General features: G+C 48.5%; 1 protein-coding gene across 4 annotated transcripts; it reads right to left on the minus strand.

The window, feature by feature from the left end:
• Nucleotides 1-447: 447 nt before the first annotated feature.
• On the minus strand, nucleotides 448-6,705 carry GLYCTK (glycerate kinase). Of its 4 annotated transcripts, none has more exons than XM_049715496.1 (6): nucleotides 5,911-6,705; nucleotides 3,136-3,551; nucleotides 2,753-2,904; nucleotides 1,965-2,140; nucleotides 1,186-1,702; nucleotides 448-916 (listed from the first exon to the last, which is right to left on the minus strand). In XM_049715496.1, the coding sequence occupies exons 2-6, from the start codon at nucleotides 3,510-3,512 to the stop codon at nucleotides 828-830; spliced, it is 1,311 nt and encodes a 436-aa protein (XP_049571453.1). In that variant the 5' UTR covers nucleotides 3,513-3,551; nucleotides 5,911-6,705; the 3' UTR covers nucleotides 448-827. The 4 variants fall into 4 exon arrangements, with proteins under 4 accessions (XP_049571453.1, XP_033280425.1, XP_049571452.1 ...); XM_033424534.2 differs by adding an exon at nucleotides 4,036-4,548 and having other exon boundaries at nucleotides 448-1,702; nucleotides 5,911-6,704; XM_049715495.1 differs by having other exon boundaries at nucleotides 448-1,702; nucleotides 3,136-3,547; nucleotides 5,911-6,704.
• Nucleotides 6,706-20,623: the final 13,918 nt, after the last annotated feature.

The following is a 20,623-nucleotide window of genomic DNA, read 5'->3' on the forward strand; positions in this document are numbered from 1 at the left end:
GTGTCCTGTGTGGCTGGGGGTAACCCCTGGATAAATAGGGGTTTATCAACCAAAGAAAGTACAGTCTGGCTAAGGGCTGTCCAAAGACAGAAGGAAGTCCTTGGTGGCAGGCAGTAAGCATGTGCCCAGAGAGGCACTCCATCACAGGGTGGAGAGACCTCAGCAGGGATGCCACAGGGGAGAGTGACAGTTGGATGGGTGGCCAGTCCCTCCCAGACCTCACAGACTAAAGTTCTTAGGCCTGTCCTCCCTGGGGTCTCTGCTCACCCACATCAAGCATGTTGGGAGCCACGCTCAACCCTCCCAAGCTCCTGTTTAAGTGAAGCAAGTGCCCTGCAGAGATGGGTACGGAGAACTCCTGCAGGGCCCTGGCACAGGGGCTGCTGCCCAACACCATTCCCCTTCCCGGCAGCTCCCCGCTAACCTTTGCTGTGAGGGAAGAAGCACTGAGAACCCATAGTGTGGTCCTTTTTATTTTCAGTCCTTCCTGTTTCACCCCACAGAAGAAACATGCTCAGGAGCTGTGCAGAGGGGCTGCCTGGGGGAAAACAATGGGAGCAGCAAATTGGCCTAGGGGCTCGTCCTGGTCCTCAGGGGTACCTGCTGCCACAGCTGAAAAAGTAGGGGTGGAAGAGAACCCCCATCTGCCTGTCTGGTTGAGGAGTTGGACACAAAGCAGAGGCCCTGGTTGGGAGGTGTGAGGGACAACCATGTAGCTAGGGCCAAGGAGAGGAGAGGCCCTAAAGCCTGGGGAGGCCCTGGGGACCAAACCTGGTCTGCTCCAGGACGCTGCCCTGCAGGTCTCCTCTAGGTTCCCAAAACATGACCTACAATATCACCGCGGCTGCAGGAACAGGAGGTGGGCGTCCATGACATTGGTGCCAGTCAGCCCCGTGTGCAGCAGGTGTGCCCCACCCTGGAAGCGACAGAAGAAGGTATGTGAGTCATTGTGGGCTAGGAAGGCAGCCACGTCCAGACCCTGGGCGGCGGCCTGGCTGGTAAGCTCAGGCCTGACCCAGGCCCCGGCTGCCTCTGTGGGCCCATCCTGCCCATCAGTGCCACCGCTCAAAAACAGCACATCAACAGGCCCCAACGGCCACCGTCCCAGCTCTGCTCCAACACGCAGGGCCAGTTCCTGGTTCCGGCCACCCTTGCCTGAGCCCTGCAACTGCACTGTGGGCTCACCACCAGCCAGCAAGCAGACCGGGCCCCGAGTGCCCACCATGGCCTCCAGAGCCTCCTTCAGCTGCAGGTCTGAGAGCTGGAGCTCAGCCGCCAGTTCATAGAGTTGTTCATCCTCCTCCACAGAGGCTCCAGCCCCAGGCATGGTGAGGCGGGTTCCAGCCACTCGGGCCAGCAGTGCATAGAACTGGGCTACACTTTTCACATCTCCCTGCATAGCTGTGCTCAGCACCACAGCCCTGTATCCCAGCGCCTCGGCCTGCTTCTGAGCCTCAGCCAGTGCCAGTGCATTGGAGCCAATGATCACATTGAGGACATGACCACAGGTGTGTGGCCCATGGGGGTCAGAGTCAGCCCGTGCCAGCACAGTCTTCACAGAACGTGGCAGGGCAGCACGAAGGCCATAGCGATTGAGGATGTGCAGGCAATCTTGCACACTGTGGATGCTGGCCACGGTGGGGCCGCTGGCAATCACCTCCACAGGGTCCCCCACCACGTCTGACAGAATCAGGCTCACCACCTGGGGAGGGGTCGCAGAGGCAAGGCTCAGTCCCACCTGATCCTTGCCCCAGGGCCCATGAGATCAAACTGCCTCCACCTATCCACACGTCCTCACACCACCCAGTGCACTTCCTCACCCACTTCTAACCCCTCTCAAGTGGGTGTGCAAAACACCTAGCCCTGTGGACTCCTGTACCAGGCCTCTGCCCTTCATCTCCCTGGCACACGTGGGCCTGGCTCCACCAGCCCAGAGCTGCCTGGGGAAGAAGAGACCCACGCACCTGGGCAGGGTAGGCCGCCTGAGCCAGCCCCCCACCCTTGAGCTGGGACAGGGCCTTCCGGATGGTGTTCAGCTCCTGGATGGTGGCTCCACGGGCCGCCAGCAGCTTGGTGAGTGTCTGCTTCTCCTCCAGTGTTACAGGTGGAATGGGGGCGGGCAGCAGGGCCGAGCCCCCACCTGCAGATACAATGAAGACACTGGGCAGAGGGGATGGATGACAAAGGGATTTCCCTACCCGGGGTGGGGGGTGGGGGTCAGGCAGTCAGTGCTCATATTAGGCTAGAAAAGAGGAGGCTAGAAAGAGGGGTTAGGGTGCCCCCGTGTGGACATACAGTGAATGTGTGCACAGTCACCACACCCAGGTTGAACCCTGCTTTGGGGTAGCCCAGGTCCCAACAGACACTGGAAGAACTATTCCTTAACAGCTTGGAAAAGAAAGCAGACCTAGAGGAGACAGCGGAGAACGAGGGTGGAGACTCTGAGAGAGCTGGAAACCAGGGTTCTAGCCCCAGGTGACAATGGTACAGACAGCAGCAACAGAGACATTTTCCTGGCAAGGCCTGAGTGAGGTGCTCCCTGGGTGCCCTCTCACGGTTATCCAACAAGGTCAGTCAAGCGGAGGACTCCACAGCTCACAGGAGGCCACCAAGGACTAAGCCATCCAGGCTCTTTACTGCTCCCTTGTCCTGTGACCTTGAGAGCTCAGACCAACAGCTTCTTGCAGGGCTGATATTTGGAAACCCCCACCCCCCATCAACACACTGTCCTGAGCCAATCTGGCACCCACACCTGAGATGAGCACGAGCAGCAGGTCATCAGCTGTGAGGCCTTCAGCCAGCTGCCGGATGGCCAGAGCAGCCCGCAGGGCATCTCGGTCCGGCAGGTTGTTCTCCGCGCCCTCGAATACCTGGACACGGCTGTGTGGCTTCAACAGCATCTCCCTCAGGGGAGAGAGAACAGAGAGCAAGATATGGGGTGGGTTCCTCTTCCCACCTGATTTCCCAGATGTACAGGTGAAGGGGACATTAAAAAGGACACCCACTGACACCCACCCTGGAGCCAGGCCAGTCCCAGAAGAAAATGGAAGCTGGTGAAGGAAGGAAGCCCCGATCCAGCCTGAGTCTGGGCCCAGGTTCCCCTCCACATAGGAGCAGCCCCCCAAGGCTCCTTACTGCTTGCCAGCACTCTCCATGGCAGCACGGATCCCCTTGGGAACGCTGATCACGCCCTGCACAAGATGCTGGCCCAAGAGCTCCTCAGCTGCAGTTGCCATGCCCAGGACAGCCTTGCCAAAGCCCACCAGGTAGAGGTTTTGCTGCAGCTGAAAGCTCCGGTCCCTCACCTTCAGCTGCCCACTGTCAGGATCCAAAGACAGTGCCCGCTGCAGCATGGGGCCCGGCAGCACGGCACCCACAGTCCTCTCAAACAGCTGCTGTGCCTGCTCTGCCAGGGCCATGCTACTGGCCAGCCGGGCCAATGGGCCCCCCCAGAGGAGCGGGCTCAAGGGGGCTCGGGCCAAGTGACGCAGGACCTGCAGGGCTGCAGCCATGCCCCACTGCTCTCAGCACCACCTGGCATCCATGGCTGCCTAGGGGGAAGAAAGCACTAGTTACACCGTTGCAAGGCCAGACAGGAGGCTCCCCACAGCCACGGCTCTGAGGGCTCAGGGCCAGTGGACCCCACAGCTGCTGCTGCAAGAATAGGCCATCTGCCAGTCCAAGGAGATTTCCTAAGGCCCACAGCTGCCTGATCTCACTCCAGTCCAGTCTTCTGAGCCCAGGCCTGCCACCCAACCATGTCCTCCTCTTCCACAGGCCACATGCCAGCCCTCTGGACACTCTGCCCAGAGTCCAGAGGTCCTGTTAGCTGAGCCCTCCTCCTAGATCACCCCCTTCAGCTGAGAGCTAATCATTCACAGAAGAAGAAATTACTATCAGTAGGCTCCCACCCCACCCCTTTTCCACCCCCTGAACTTCTGAGCCTTGCCCGGGGAACACCCCTTTCTGGCACTCCTTCCTTGCCTCTTTACCACTTCTGTTGCTACAAAGCTGCTGGCTGTCCCACCAACTGACCTTGAGCCCAGTGACCTCCAGCCTGCCCTCTTTTTTTTAAAATTAATTAATTTATTTTTGGCTGTGTTGGGTCTTTGTTGCTGCTCATGGTCTTTGTTGCGGCGACCACATGGTTTTTGTTGCAGCGAGCGGGGGCTACTCTTTGTTGCAGTGCGCGGGCTTCTCATTGCAGTGGCTTCCCTTGTTGCGGAGCATGGGCTCTAGGCACGCAGGCTTCAGTAGTGGTGGCTCGCGGGCTCTAGAGCGCACAGCCTGCTCTATTTCATTAGCTCATGGGTCTGGGCTGAGGAGCCTGGAAAGGCTAGGTCTGTGTAGGGAGGCTGTAGGTTTGCTGGGACACCGACAGGCAGGTCCAGGCACATCCTCGGGGCACACAGCCCAAAGAATCCCAGCACTCAGGGTGAGTCCAGCAGCAGGTTCAGGTTCAAATCAGAAGTGGCAGCAAAGCCTGGCCCATAGTAGAACCCTGAAGTCCTTAGACGCCACATGACCCCACATACCATTGGGCCCAATCTGCAAGACAGAAAATGACGCCCTTCCACCTACACGGTCAGACCCACCCATGCCAAGAACATGCCTTTGGCTCTGCATAACAAGTCTTGGCTCACACCACCCACAGGGGTGAGAGCAGCATGGCTGGAGTAGGCAAAGGGCAGGCTTCCCCAGCTGAGGCCAAATAGTCATTTTCCCTACTGGGCACAGTAAAGGCTAAAAAAGCTTTAAGGTGAAGGTCAAGAGGCTGTAGCGGAGTTTAGGGACAATAAAGCCCCCAAGAGCTCATCTGTAAAAAGGCATTACTTTAATAAATGCCCACCATAAATGCTGCCAGCTGACTGCAGCAGCAAGTATGGACAGAGCAGGGGAAGGAGGCTGGGAATCAGGCTCCAGCTCTACCACAGGGACAACTCCATTTCTCTCACTGGGTCTCATGAGCAAAACGAGAGGTGAGATGAGACTAATGCTCTCCCCTTGACATCACTGGGCTCTCTGAAGCTGTCCACTGTTAACACTGAAAATCTGGACTCCAAACATCACTTTATCCCACACTCAAAAAACCTGGCAACTTCTAGCCTCTGGCCACTTAGCCTACATGGAGCTCAGCTTTCCCACAAGAGAAGACAAACCGCGCCTGACTCCAGCCGTGAAAGGGAACACAGGGGGCGCTGCCATGGGGACTCAAAATGGGCCCAGCTGTTGCCGGGGTGTCGTGAGGCTGGCCCATTAGGATTGGCGCTAAAAGCGGCATAGGTAGCGACAGCTGATTCTGACAGTCTGGGCGAAATTTGTTACCTGTTTCCCTGATGGATACAGGCCTAGAGGATACCAGCTTTGCCACTGGATATTAGAGCCCAGGGCAGGGGGCGCACAAGAGTAAGGTAGCCAGATAAGATACCGGACGTCCAGTTAAATTTGAATTTCAGATAAATTAGGAATTTTTTTAATGTAAATACGTTCCGTACAATATTTGGGGCATACCTATACTAAAAAATTATTTGTTGTCTATCTAAAAATTCAAGTTTAACTGGACGCCCTGCATTTTTTTTTTTTTTTTTTTTTTTGCCAAATCCAGCAACTCTACTCGTGACACCGCCTCTCCTAAACTCCCCGGCACTCCAACAAGAAACCCGGAAATACCGAGCGGGCCCTCCTTGACTCCTCCCACCCACAAAGCGAGGCTGGAGTCCTTTCCGGCCTTCGCCTGCTCGCCCAGCCCCGGAAATGGCGTCACCCTCAAGCCGGAACCTCTGGCTTTCGTGAGGTAAATGGCGGCCGCGTAACGTCCGGTGTAATGTCCGAGAAATAAGGGCCCGCTGACGCCTGGGCCCGCTGTTGCCGGGCCCAGTAGTTCTAAGGGCCCTCGCTGCGCGGACTTACCGCAACACCGTTCAGGGCCGCGTCTTCCAGCCTCGGGAACCGGAACTGCTTTGAGGGGGCGGAGCGGAATCCGGAAGTATGGGGTGGGTGGGGCGCTTGTGGCGGGAGGCCGGTGGGAGCGGGGGCGGATGGCAGCGGGAGCCAGGACGGCGACTAGGGCATTGACTCTGCCCTGACCGCCAAGAGGCCTGGTTAGAGTCACCTTCAGGACTCGGTGTCTTCATCTCTACAATGGGATAATAATCGCCGATTTCTGTAATCCGTCCCCTCCTTTATTCTGTAGGATTCAACCAGTCGCAGATACATTCCGACCTCTTGTTAGGTGCCAGGCACTGGACTAAGCAAACAGGCTGAGAATCACTACTTACCCACAACACACCCCTCCTGGGGCCAAAGGAAGTCATCCCCGTCCCTCCTCACCGCTGTAATTCTACAATTCATTCGTGTTCCCCGCCTTCTGTCTTGAGCGACCAAATCACAGCTCTGACTCAGCAAGAGAGTTCTAGTCCGTGATTCTCGAACACGCAAGGTGCATGTAAACACAAAGGACCCTAGGCCTCCCACACTGTCCCTGCTCTCACGCTGGGCCCGGCTTGATACCTTCCCACATTCAAAAGACAAGTCCTGGGCTTCCCTGGTGACCCAGTGGTTGGGAGTCCGCCTGCTGATGCAGGGGACACAGGTTCGTGCCCCGGTCCGGGAAGATCCCACATGCCGCGGAGCGGCTGGGCCCGTGAGACATGGCCGCTGAGCCTGCGCGTCCGGAGCCTGTGCTCCGCAGCGGGAGAGGCCACAGCAGTGAGAGGCCCGCGTACCGCAAAAAAAAAGACGAGTCCTGACCAGACACAGAAGAGTACATTGTTTTTACTGATGTCTTCTTGGGAAGATCACAAATAACACAATAGATCTGCTAAAAGTCTTAAAACATATTTCTCCCCACCTGCTCTTTTTAGTAGCTGCCACATCTCCCCTTTCCTCTCCAAACCATGCTCTGCTCTTGTCAAGAACTCCTCCTCCCCCCTTCCTAGCTGTCTCCCCGGATTTTTCTTTCCTGTTGTAATAGAGGACCTTTCATTCCCTATCAGTTTCTCCCAAGTGCTTCCCCACCCCATCATCAAAACAAAGGCAACTTCAGGAGGATCTGCCCTCTTTAGGCATGGGGAGATTGTAAATACTTTAAATTGCAGTTTTTCCTTGCTTATAGTAAGCTGTCTTCATCCATCCATGCATTTATTAATTTCTCCAACATTCAACAGATATTTCCTGAGTGCCTTCTAGGTGGGCCAAATGCTCTAGCTGCTGGGATGAGTAAGCAGTGGTACTTTTAGTTGGGAAACTTACTCTGCTTTTGTAATTACATTCCCACGCTTGGGAGGGTGGGGAGTGTAAATTTGAGCACCTCTCATTATTAGTCCCAGGGACTCATAAACAGACACCATTTACTGTGCCGGTGCTGTTCTGTCCGATTGTTAACAGGAGAATAATTATATCCATTTTTTAAATCCCACCCCACATCCCACCCCACAGCTACTCACAATATGCATTTAACAACAAGGTTTAGATGCCCACTGGACTGTGAGCTCCTGGAAGGTGGTAATTTGGTCTAATTAATATTTGTATTTCCACTGACTTGCATAGGACCAGGCACAAATACAAGCTGGAATTTTTTTTTTTTTTTGGATGAATTAACGGTGGGAATTCCCTGGCAGCCTAGTGGTTAGTACTGAGCGCTTTCACTGCCAGGGCCCAGGTTTGATCCCTGGTTGGGGAACTGGGATCCTGCAAGCCAAGTCCCTTGGCCAAAAAAGATAATAATTTTTTTTCAAGAAAACAGTGAAATGCTCAGCTACAAAGTGCTGCAGACCCTAGGTGGAAAGGATTGCACAAAAGGGAAAGAGATGCTGGTGCGTGGGAGTAGAAGACTTCATGAGGCAGTGGGATTTGGGTCTAAGAAAACAATTAGGCACATTAGAATGCTTAAACATACTTTGATAGTAGGCATGAATATGTCTACACTCTTTGTACACTTGGCAATAAGTATCAATGTCAAATATGACAGACATTTTCAGTCCAAGGAAATAATTGGTTATGTGGACAAAGATGGTATAAAGGAGGAAAAAACATTTTCCTCTAATCTCTTAGGTTTATTGACTGAGGCCCTACAAATTAAACTGACACATGACAGATTAACAACAGAAAAAGTTTTATTTCATATGGATAGGAGAGGCCTCACAGAAATGACATGAAAACCCCAAAGAAGCCATTAGGCCTGAGAGCTTATGTACTATTTTTAACAAAGAGTGATATTTTTTGGAGATGTGATGAGACAAAAGGGGTTTGAGCTTCTCAGGGCAGTAAATTACGTGAAGGTAAATATGTGAGGGAAACTAATGGAAGATAAGGATTGCTGAAGTGATATTTGTCTGTGAATATTCACCTCAGCGATAGCTCCCCACCTCCTAGTATGGGGAGGGTGCCTTTCTCATGAAACTGAGCCCCCCAACAGTGGGTTCCCTTTACCAAGTTTATGATTAATCTCTCTATCCAAAACTTTATTCCCTTTCTTGTCCCTTCTGACCTCTATCCCTCTTTTGTCCCCTTTGACCATAATCTTTTGCTAACTGAACGCTAATCAACCAGAGTCAGATGACTAAACTGTTGTAGATAACATAGTTGTAGATAACATAGTTGATGTAGATATGTAGATAACATAGTTGATGTACAAAAATTGCTGTTGTAAATATCATCATTAACATACAAACTCAGGTTGTTTCTCCAGGGCAAGATGAGCTAATAGGCCCCTGAGCCATGAACCACCGGGCCAGAGAATTGTAACCCAGAGATATCTTGTCTCCCAAAATATGCTTACAAAATGTCATAGAAATGTCCCAAGACGATAATTAATCCCAGATGATAATTAATCCCAGCTTCTTTGTTCTTTCCCTTTGAAAACACCCCCAACTCAGAGACCAAGATGGACTGGATCTGAGACTTGTTTCCCACTCCCTTGCTTGGCGCCCTGCAATAACCCCTTACTTTGCTGTAAACATCCTCTGTCAGAGTTTGGCTTTCTGTGCCATGGACACAGGAGCCATTGCTCCATAACACTCACAGGAAATTTGTCCTGCTTTTAGGTAAAAAGGAGGAGGGCACAGAGCCCTTCCTGCATCTGCTGTTTCTCATATTCTTTCAACTCAAAATAATTCTTATGCCAAAGTGGCATATTTGGGGGTGGCATACTCTGATCCCCTTCAATGGACATGAAGAGATATTCAGCCCAGAGATTTTATGAGTATAAAGCAATCTGAACATCCATTGATAAGAGAATTTATACAAATAAGTTATAGTACTTCTAAACAGACATTAAAAATAATATAAATTCTAATATTATTAAGGCTATGTACATGCTACTTTTTGTAGCATGACTATTTTATGACTAAAAAGACTGTTGAAAAGGCCATTTAGGTAGAATTTAAGCCTTCCTCATTATTCAGGCAAGCCAAAGGAAAGAAGGCTATGGATTGGGGTACATTACTTGTACCCTATTAGGGGATGGTTTACTGAATTGATTAATTCAGGGTAAACTTTAATTTAAAGGTTCCCTTTTAGAAAAAAGGAGGTCATGTCTGGGTGATGTTGGGTAGTCAATGACCAGGAAAAGGTGGTGTGAATGAAAAATATTGCCTGTCATATTAGTAAACAAAGGATGTTGCAGCCGTCAAGCCATCACATTACAGGTGCCCCAGCCGTGAGCCCTGAGGGAACTCAGGATAGAAAAATAATGCCCACCATCGAATCATCAGACACTGCAGCCCCCCCACCCCCCACCCCATGGTGCACCTTGAGGAAATTCAGGATGAGAAGACACAGGATACTGGCCCCAGGTAGCTGAGGTGCATATCAAAGGAATGATTTCAGTGACCCCAGACTCTTGCATCTTCCCATACATAGAAAAATGCTAAATTCCTTAACTTGAGATATCTGGGTTTCTTTAATTAACAGCACTCTTTTAATGTTCCAACTACCTGGTCTTTGTTGCAAAAACTCTAACATCCTGGCTCCGCCCCTGCCTTTTCGGAGCAGTCTCTCAGATTTATCTGAGATGCTGTGTCCTGGGCTTAAGTCCTCAGTTTTGTCCACCGAATAAAACATAACACTCAATTTCAACTTTTAGGTTGTGCATTTTTTGTTAGTCAACGGTGGCAATAATGGCACCCACCCCCACTAACAGTGATGAATCTCAGGAATTCATCGTGGATAAAGTACTAGGTCCCTGTAAGTCTGAAATATCCCCCTACCCCTCACACAAGCTCAAGGGGGTCACCAGGATTAGTGAAGGGTGCAAATTTAGGATTATGGTGCTAAATCTTGGGCTTTCTGACCTGGAACTTTGCCATAAATAAATCCTGCTCATTAAGGAAGATGATCACAGATGATGTGCTGCCATTTGAGGTTTCAGATGCCTGTGGAGGTTTGAGGTGTTAGTCCATGTCATCAGCACAGCAGAGCCAGCAGTCATACCCCGAAAGCACCCACTTCTCTATCGAAATTTGTCCTGTTGTCCTCCAACCTCAAACCATGGTGGTGGCTAATAGTGTGAACTAAGAATGCCACTACCATATCAGTAAACAGGATGTTGCAGCCATCAAACCACCACATTACAGCGACCCCCGATAGTGCAACCTGAGGAGACTCAGGATGAGAAGACATAGGATACTGGCCCCAGATAGCTGAGGTGCATATCAAAGGAATGATTTCAATGAGCCAGACTTTGCATCTTCCCATACATAGAAAAGCACTAAATTCCTTAACTTGAGATGTCTGTTTTTCTTTAATTAACAGCAATCTTTTGATGTTCCCACTACCTGGTCTTTGTTGCAAAAACTATAAATCCTGGCTCCTCCCTTACCTCTTAGGAACGGTCCTTGAGAGCTGTCTGAGAGCCTGTCTCCCACGTTTAAGTTCTCAGTATGTCCACCAAATAAAACAACTCTCGACTTCTAGGTTGTGCATTTTTTTTCAGTTGACAGGTATATAACAACATTGAAGAGGTCAAGAACATTTTGCTGTGCGTATTGACAAACTCAGGAGAGTGTTGTGCACTAATCAATACCATGAAGCAGGAGCACGAAGCAGAAAGCAGCTTCCACAAGAAATTCTTTGCATTGTTGCAAAAATCTTGGCTCCCTGTGCACTGATGCCGAATAAAAATATAGAGACAGAGATTTGGAAGATAAGAAATAGAGAGGGGACTTTCCTGGTGGCGCAGTGGTTCAGAATCCATCGATGCAGGGAAAACGGGTTCAAGCCCTTTTCTGGGAAGTTCCCACGTGCCACAGTGCAACTAAGCCCGCGTGCCACAACTACTAAGCCTGTGCTCTAGAGCCCGCGAGCCACAACTACTGAGCCCACGTGCCACAACTACTGAAGCCCGCACACCTAGAGCCCGTGCTCCGCAACAAGAGAAGCCACCACAATGAGAAGCCCGTGCTCCGCAATGAAGAGTAGCCCCCGCTCGATGCAACTAGGGAAAGCCCGTGCGCAGCAACGAACACCCAATGCAGCCAAAAATAAATAAATAAATTTATTAATTAAAAAATCAATCAATAAATTTATTTAAAAAGATAAATAGCCTTTTTTATTTTCTTTGCCAGGCAAAAGAAAGACACAGTAGGCTAGTGCCTCAAGAACTGTGCCTCCCTTCCCTAGGGAATTACAGGGATTCTTATACGGGAAGTTCTCAGTCCGAAGTGAGTGATAAGGATCAAAATGGTGAAGGTCTTGCATTCTTCTTGCATTATTTCAAAACAGTCACCGCTGGCGTCAGGCAACCCGGTAATTTGGTCCATTAGTCTCTGGGTTATCAACCTTCGACCTCCTTTCTGAAATGCAAACAGCTACAAGGGGTGATTTGCTACAAGGGAGTGCAGGATGTAATTCACACAATGTTAAAGAGTGATAGGTTAGCTTTGTGAAGTACAAATCTAGTTACAGACACTACAAGATTAGTAACAGTTAAAATAAAACTAGGAGTGATTAACTCTTTCAGGCCAGGTTATGTTTCTTTTCTAGCCTGTTCACTGTTCCCTTCATTTTCTTTGTTCTTAGGAGAGGGAAACTTCATTTCTATTTTTGCTGCAACAGCATCCGTCTTGGGTTTCTGTGGCGGGGCAGATTTTTCTTCCATCAGTTCACGTGTCTTCTGGCTAGGGTCTCCCTCCTTTACTGCATTTTAATTATGACTGGACAGAGACAAATGATAGTAAGAATTCAGGACCAGCAGGGGATGTAATATTGATATAAAACCAAAAATAAAAATAGTGAATATTGGGGCTTCCCTGGTGGCACCGTTGTTGAGAGTCCGCCTGCAGATGCAGGGGACGCGGGTTCGTGCCCCGGTCCGGGAGGATCCCACATGCCGCGGAGCGGCTGGGCCCGTGAGCCATGGCCGCTGAGCCTGTGCGTCTGGAGCCTGCGCTCCGCAACGGGAGAGGCCACAACAGTGAGAGGCCCGCGTACCGCAAAAAAAAAAAAAAAAAAAAATAGTGAATATGAATGTGTTCAGACTTTTCTTCAGTAAGGTGAACTCAGTTTGGTTACTTTAATCTGAAAAGTATTGTGAGTTGTTATAGTGCCTTCATAACAGAACCTGTAAAAAGTTCTGCCACCTTAAAATCCACTGTGAAAATTACAAAGTGATTTTTAAAAAATGTTTTTTAAATTTATTTATGGCATGCGGGAACCTTAGTTCCCCATCCAGGGATCGAACCCATGCACCCTGCAGTGGATGTGCGGCGTCTTAACCGCTGGACCACCAGGCAAGTCCCTGATTTTTTTTTTTTTTTTAATGAAAAACCTGAGATAAGTCAGAGGATGTCAGTCATCAACTCCAAACTGGAGACAGTGGCCTTCCCGGGGCGGGGTGCTCCTGGTCTCCGTGGCCTCCCTCCCCTTGTCCTTGACATCCTGGACCTGGGGACTCAGTGCTCTCTTCCTTACCATTCAGCCCCTGATGGCTCACAGAGGCATGGAAGAACTCCCTTGGGGGGCTGCCAGAGTCATCTCTGAAGTGAGCTTTTAGGAGCCCCCTCTCTCACCTCCCACTCCCCCACCCCACCTTTGTCTCTGTAAGCCTGGACGATTTTCCAGGACAGGCCCAATGTGGGGTGCTCAGGGGACCCAGAGCTCTAGTGAAGGAAGATGTCGGTGGAGGGTTGCTCAGCGGGAGGGAGAAGGTCAGGCAGTCTGGAGGCGGGGTGGAGTGAAGCTGTCCTAAGTAAAGGCTTTAAAACACCCTAGAGCTATTTTCCTTGGGAGGAGGGGTGGAGGAGAATACAAACAAGCACCAGGAAGCCGCTCAGCTGTGACTGATGAGGGTTAGGAAAGCAAGGGAGGTCGGAGTGGCAGAAAGGGTTTTTAAGCCTTTTGAAACAGTTTTATAGTATTAGAGGCAGTGGCTTTAGGCAGTTCTTCCTGGCTGTGGGCAGTCCAGGCTTATCAGGGAAGATTCCATCCCGTCCTACCAGAACAAGAAGGCATTGTTTACCAACAATGGACTTTGTTAAATGTGAAGATTGTCTACCCTTTGCCCTGGAAACAGAGCTGGCGCTTTCCAGTTTAGAAGCAGAGTGTGAATCCAGACTCAAATCGCTTCCTAACTGCATGACCTTGGGAAAGTTACTTAACCTCTCAGTCTTCATCATTAAAATGGGGTTAAGAACATTAAATAAATGATGTGTTTAAAGCACACATAAAGGGACTTCCCTGGCGGTCCAGTGGATAAGACTCCACGCTTCCACTGAAGGGGACCCGGGTTTGATCTCTGGTCGGGGAGCTGAGATTCCCACAAGCTGTGTGGTGTGGCCAAAAATAAAAATAATAATAAAAATAAAATAAAGTACACGTAGAAAGGCTCACAGTTGTGGCTGGGCCAGCTTCACAGGTGTGTGAACTGCGCAGTCACACAGAGAACCAAGGTCAGAAAGGTCCTGCACTTGGCTGAATATTCTGCTGTTGCTGTCTTGCAATTCTTAACAATTTGTTGAGGAGGAATTTGTAAATTCTTAAGAATTTGTTTTATTTTGTACTGGGTCTGCAAATTATGTAGTTGGTCCTGCTACCAGGGAAAGATGCTGTCCTTTCAACCAGGCCTCCTGGTCCTGGAGTTTCAGGACCTCTCTGAGAAATTCCAGACACTAGGAGAGCCGTGCTACACCCTGGGAGAGGCAGAGGTGGCACTGTAGTTCCCGGGCAGGACTGAGGCTGTAATGAGAAAGTTTGAGGCCCCTTCTATGACAGGCATGTCCTGGTCGCTTGGCCCAGAAGAGCTCTTTATCAAGGGGCGTCGAAACCCTAGGCTTGGCTGGCTAACTCAGTATCTTAAGGACACACTTTGAGTCCTACACAGGCTGATTCCTTGGGGAAAGTGAGCACAGTATGTAATTCAGGAGTGGTACAGGCTGCATGAATTAGATGAAATCAGCCACGGGTTCCTTGCAAAAAAAAAATAATTTTTTTAATTAAAAAAATCAAATGTTCTAATCTTTTAAAATTCTTTTGGGACTTCCCTGGTGGCGCAGTGGTTAAGAATGCACCTGCCAATGCAGTGGACACAGGTGAGAGCCCTTGTCTGGGAAAATCCCATAGGCCTCAGAGCAACTAAGCCTGTGTGCCACAACTACTGAGCCTGCGTTCTAGAGCCCCTGAGCCACAACTGCTGAGCCCGCATGCCACAACTACTGAAGCCCACGCACCCAGAGCCCATGCTCCGCAACAAGAGAAGCCACCACAATGAGAAGCCCACGCACCACAATGAAGAGTAGTCCCCGCACTCGCCACAACTAGAGAAAGTCCATGCACAGCAATGAAGACCTAACACAGCCAAAAATAAGTTAATTAATAAATTAATATTTTTAATTTTTTTTTTTTTTTTTTTTTTTTTTGCTGTACGCGGGCCTCTCACTGTCGCGGCCTCTCCTGTCGCGGAGCACAGGCTCTGGATGCACAGGCCCAGAGGCCACGGCTCACGGGCCCAGCTGCTCCGCGGCACGTGGGATCCTCCCGGACCAGGGCACGAATCCACGTCCCCTGCGTCGGCAGGCGGACTCTCAACCACTGCACCACCAGGGAAGCCCTAATTTTTTTAATTTAAAAAAAAATTTTTTTTAAATTTTAATCCTTTTATGCATATATTAATTCCATCATCAGAAGGAAAAAAAACAGAAACCAAAAAAGCCAAGAAACTAACAAAAAAAATAGAAATATGTTTCAATAAATAAAACCTTGCTGAGGATGCCTATAACTCCATAGAAGAGGTTTTTGTAATTTCCGTTTGATGTAAAATGTTACCTCTGCTCATGGCCACCGTTTATTTCCTCTTGGTGGTAAGTGAAATGAAGCATTCATTTAGCAAGTCAAGCAATTTGTCAGGTAAGGAGTGATTACATGTGAACTGGCAATTGAAACATGCTATACAAAATTACCAAGGGTTGGGATTGTGTTCCAACATTCTGTTTTCCCACTTCGGCAATTAAGCTCACACACACACAGCCTTCCCAAAGAAAAGAGTCATCTGACTCTGGTTACTGTGAGGGCTTGTGTAAAAAGTTGAGGGGGTAGCAGAAAACCACCCCAAAATGTGCTACTTTCACATGTGGATTGTTCTGAGTTGAAGGCAATTAAGACCCAGCAGACTCAAGAAAAGCTTTTTACCTCTCCCTTAACTGCCTAAGAGAATTTAGATAGGGAACCTGTACCAGAAAGAGAGAGATAATTTTTTATATCAGAAAGACTTACCTGTGTGGCATGACAAGCTTTGTTTACCAGACATTTGCTCTTCTCATCTTCCTGTGAATTGTCTTCCTCCCCTTTGAAGCCCCAGACCACTTCCCCCTTCTTAGCTCAGGATGGTATATAAGCCTTAATTACCTGATTGCCTTTGAGTCTGTCTTTGTGGGGCTGCTGTACATACTTAGGTAATTGAATGTGATACTTACTTACTCTGTCTTATGTCAATGTAATTATTAGACCAGCCGATGAACCTAGAAGGGAGGAAGGGAAAATTTTTCCTCCCAAACAAATTTATTCAACCTCCAGGGAAGCCCCACTGGGCATTCTAACTCAGAAATTTATCTCAAAGAATTGGAATTCGTAAGGAGTCCTCAGTTTTGGAAAGAAGATATATTGTTTAGGTCACTTTAAACTGCAGCATGAAATGTAGAAATTTAACAAATGGGCCAATCTCTATTCTATTATGGTAATCAGTTCACATTTTTGTATAAGTGTATCAGATCATTCTGTTGTACACCTTAAACTTGACACAATGTTATGTCAATTATCTCAATAAAGCTGGAAATAAAAAGAAAACAAAAACCCTATCCAACTAGCTTAAACAATAAGGAAAAATTGTTATTTTACATAACAAGTGATATCAAGGTAGAATGGCTGTATGGTTAGCTGTATAGATCACAAGGACCCTGTGTTAGTGTCCTAGGGCTGTCATAACAAAGTCACACAAACTGGGTGGCTTAAAACAATGGAATTGGGCTTCCCTGGTGGCGCAGTGGTTGAGAGTCTGCCTGCCGATGCAGGGGACACGGGTTCGTGCCCTGGTCCGGGAAGGTCCCACATGCCGCGGAGTGGCTGGGCCAGTGAGCCATGGCTGCTGAGCCTGCGCGTCCGGAGCCTGTGCTCCGCAACGGGAGAGGCCACAACAGTGAGAGGCCCGCATACTGCAAAAAAAAAAAAAAAAAGGAATTTTATTGTCTCACAGTTCTGGAGGCTAGTAGTCCAAAATCAAGTTGTCAGCAGGGCCATGCTCCCTCTGAAACCTGTAGGACAGGCTCCAATCTTTGCTTCCATTGTTACATGGCCATCTTCTTTGTGTCTTTCATCCTACAAGGACACCAGTCATACTGGATTTAGGAACCACACTACTCCAGTATGACCTTAACTGATTATATATGCAACAAGCCTATTTTCAAATATGGTCACATTCTGGGGTACTGGGGGTAAGGACTTCAATATATCTTTTAGGGGGACACAATTCAACTCATAACATTCCCTGTCCATCTTTCTGCTCTGCTATTCTCAACCTGCTGCTACCTTTAGACTGCTCTCTTCATGGTCCAGCCTGGCTATAGCACTCCCAGGCATCACATCTAGCACAACAGTGTCTTTCAGATGAAGAGGAAGCATCTTTTCCTTTTACCTCTTTTAGAAGCAAAGAAATCTTTCCAAGACCCCTCCCCCAGCAGACTTGCTCTCATGTCTCATTAGCAAAAAGTTCATCATATGTGCATGCCTGATACCATCACTAGGAAGAGGAACAAGACCACTCATCGTGATTGACTTGGACCAGCAGTTCTCAGATTTGAACCTGTATCAGCATCACCTGGAGAGCTTGTTATAACACATTGCTGGGCCCTATCCCCAGAGCTCTGGGTCAGTAGGTCTAGTGTGAGGTCTGAGAATCTGAATTTTTAAAAAATTTTATTGAATTATAGTTGATTTACAATGTTAATTTCTGTTGTACGGCAAAGTGATTCAGATGTGTGTGTGTGTGTGTGTGTGTGTGTGTATAAACTTCTTTTTAATATTCTTTTCCATTATGGTTTATCACAGGATATTGAATATTGAGAATTTGAATTTTTGATGATTGGAACTCTTCAGGTGAGACTGCTGCTGCTGGTCCTGGGACCACACTTTGAGAACCAGTGGTTAGATTAATCAGGTTTTATCTCAGAGGTCTGGGCTTAACTCTTGGGAAAAGCATTGCCACTCAGAGAAGGGAGGATATCTTGGACAAAATCAAGATTCATCAGAAAGGAACAAGAGGAGAAAACTGTTGGTTAGGCAACCAGTAGTGTCTGCCATACAGTGGCCAAAGGACAGGCAGAAAGAGAGTAGGAATGTGTCCAGACAGGTGGGAAGAAAGTCAGAATGGAATGATGTCAAGGGAAGCATGGAGAAAAGATTCAGGGAGAGAATGATCAAGACTGTTAATGACACAGATAGGGTCAGGAAGGAAAGCACTGAAAAGTGACCACTGGATTGGACAACCAGAAGATCTTTACTGATCTTAGCAAGAGCAATTTTATTTTGTAGACAGCACATGAGAACAATTATACAAAATATGAAGTTATTTATATATCATTATCTGCCACTGATGCCAAGTGCTAGAGCTAATTCCTAGCATTGGGATTGGTTTTCCTGGAATCCAGGTAACTAGGTGACTGATAAGAGGAGGCAATGGGGTTTTGATTTATTGCTGAACAGTAAAGTTTACTGAGACAGAACCCAGTGTTCTGAGCTCAAGTTCAAACACAGCCACATCCTGAGACCTAAGTTACAGACAGACAAGAGGTCATGATTATGGGACAAATGTTTGCATATCCTCATCTATTTGCTGGTCCACACATGTCTCCACATACGTTCAGATACGTCTACTTACCCAATCAATTCCCACCTCCTCCTCTCTATCTCGGCACATTTACTATCTAGCTTTGTAAGCAACTGTCTGCAGGAAGCAACTCTGTGCAGGAAGCAACTCTTTGCAGGAGGCTTTTTGTCTTGTCACTTTAGCAAAACTATATTTTAACTAACCTTTACACCAGGTGCCCCCCATGCTTAACTAGCCTCCAGCCCAAACATACCTTTTAAGTCTTTTGATCACACAATGCCTTGCCTAATCTATTGACTCTTTTCTTAGGTTAAAGAAGTAGAAATGGGGCTTCCCTGGTGGCGCAGTGGTTGAGAATCTGCCTGCCCCTGCAGGGGACATGGGTTCGAGACCTGGTCCGGGGAGATCCCACGTGCCGTGGAGCAACTAGGCCCGTGAGCCACAACTACTGAGCCTACGCGTCTGGAGCCTGTGCTCCCAACAAGAGAGGCTGCGATAGTGAGAGGCCCGCGCACCGTGATGAAGATGGCCTCCGCTTGCCGCAACTAGAGAAAGCCCTTGCACAGAAAAGACCTAACACAGCCATAAATAAATAAATAAAGAAAGAAAGAAAGAAAGAAAGAAAGAAAATTAAAAAAAAAAAGAAGTAGAAATGAAGAATAATGAACAGATGACTAGATCTTTTCCCCAGCCTTCCCTTCAGTAATCCTGCAAGCAAACTACATGAACAAGATAGCATCTAAAAGGGGACTTCACTGGCATCCAGTGGTTAAGACTCCACGCTTCCACTGCAGGGAGCACGGGTTTGATCCCTGGTCCGGGATTTAAGATCTCTAGTCATGAAACTAAGATCCCGCATCCACATGGCATGGCCAAAAAAAAGATAGCATCTAAAGGAAGATCATGGGGAGTCTGCACACAGCGGAAAGTGACAAAGAATCTGACCCCCTACCTTAATGATGAACTGAGATTATTTCCCGTTTTTCTCTTTAAAAACTTTCATTGCCTAGGGACTTCCCTGGTGGCACAGTTGTTAAGAATCTGCCTGCCAATGCAGGGGACATGGGTTCGAGCCCTGGTCCGGGAAGATCCCACATGCTGCGGAGCAACTAAGCCCGTGCACCACAACTACTGAGCCTGTGCTCTAGAGTCCGCGTGCCACAACTACTGAGCCTGCACTCTAGGGCCTGTGAGCCACAACTACTGAAGCCCGCGTGCCTAGAGGCCATGCTCCACAACAGCAGATGCCACCGCAATGAGAAGCCTGCGCACCGCACTGAAGAGTAGCCCCTGATGGCTGCCCACGTGCAGCAACAAAGACACAATGCAGCCAAAAATAAATAAATTAAATAAATAAATTTTTAAAAAAAGGAAAGGAAATATAAAAAATTAAGGCTGATGCTCTTTAAGGCAATATGATTCACTTCTGACTGCAGTTGTCCCCTCTGTCCACCCCCCACTGGAGCCAGCCTTTCTGGGTCACTATTTATTTATTTATTTGGCTGCGTCGGGTCTTAGTTGTGGCACGCAGGATCTTCGTTGCAGCATGTAGGATCTTTCGTTGTGGCATGCGTGCTTCTCTCTAGTTGTGGCGTGCAGAATCCACAGCGTGCAGGCTCAGTAGCCTTGCGGCATGTGGGATCTTAGTTCACTGACCAGGGATCAAACCCACATCCCCTGCGTTGGAAGGTGGATTCTTAACCGCTGGACCAACAGGGAAGTCCTTCTGGGTCACTTTTTAAAGTCCAGCCTGTAAGGCACTGTTGGATTGGAAGCCAGGAGAGCCCCACTGTAACAGGCAGGGAGCCAGGCTAGGAATGTGAAACAGTGAGAATGTGAAAAAGGCTGAGCCATTTCAGGGTGCTCTTAAAATATGAAAAAATGACTTTTTCCATTCCAAAAATAATTCAGGAAGTCAAGTCTTGGGAGGAAGCTTCAGTCTAACAGTGAAATCTGGGAAAGGTACAGGAAGTACACAACTTGAAAGATATATTGCAAAGATTTCTTTTGCCTTACAACATTCAGCAGACTATGGCTGTTTCTGTGATTATTTTTATAGATTAAGAGGGCCCAAAAAATAGTATCTCACTGGGTACATTCATCTTCCCAACCATTCTAAGACATGGCACCAGATCTGTCTTTGTTGCTGTCAAACCATTCAAAGCAGACTCTACATTAGCCTTTCTAGCCTGTGAAATAAAAAAAGCAGGAATTGCAGGGAAGTTTGTGCTCTGGGGGGCACACTGCTTTGCAATTTGGAAAGTTGCCATGCATTCGGGTTCCACTCAAACAAGCTTTTTCCAGACCCCAGAA

The sequence above is a fragment of the Orcinus orca genome, chromosome 10 (assembly GCF_937001465.1).
Source record: "Orcinus orca chromosome 10, mOrcOrc1.1, whole genome shotgun sequence".
Taxonomy (NCBI): domain Eukaryota; kingdom Metazoa; phylum Chordata; class Mammalia; order Artiodactyla; family Delphinidae; genus Orcinus; species Orcinus orca.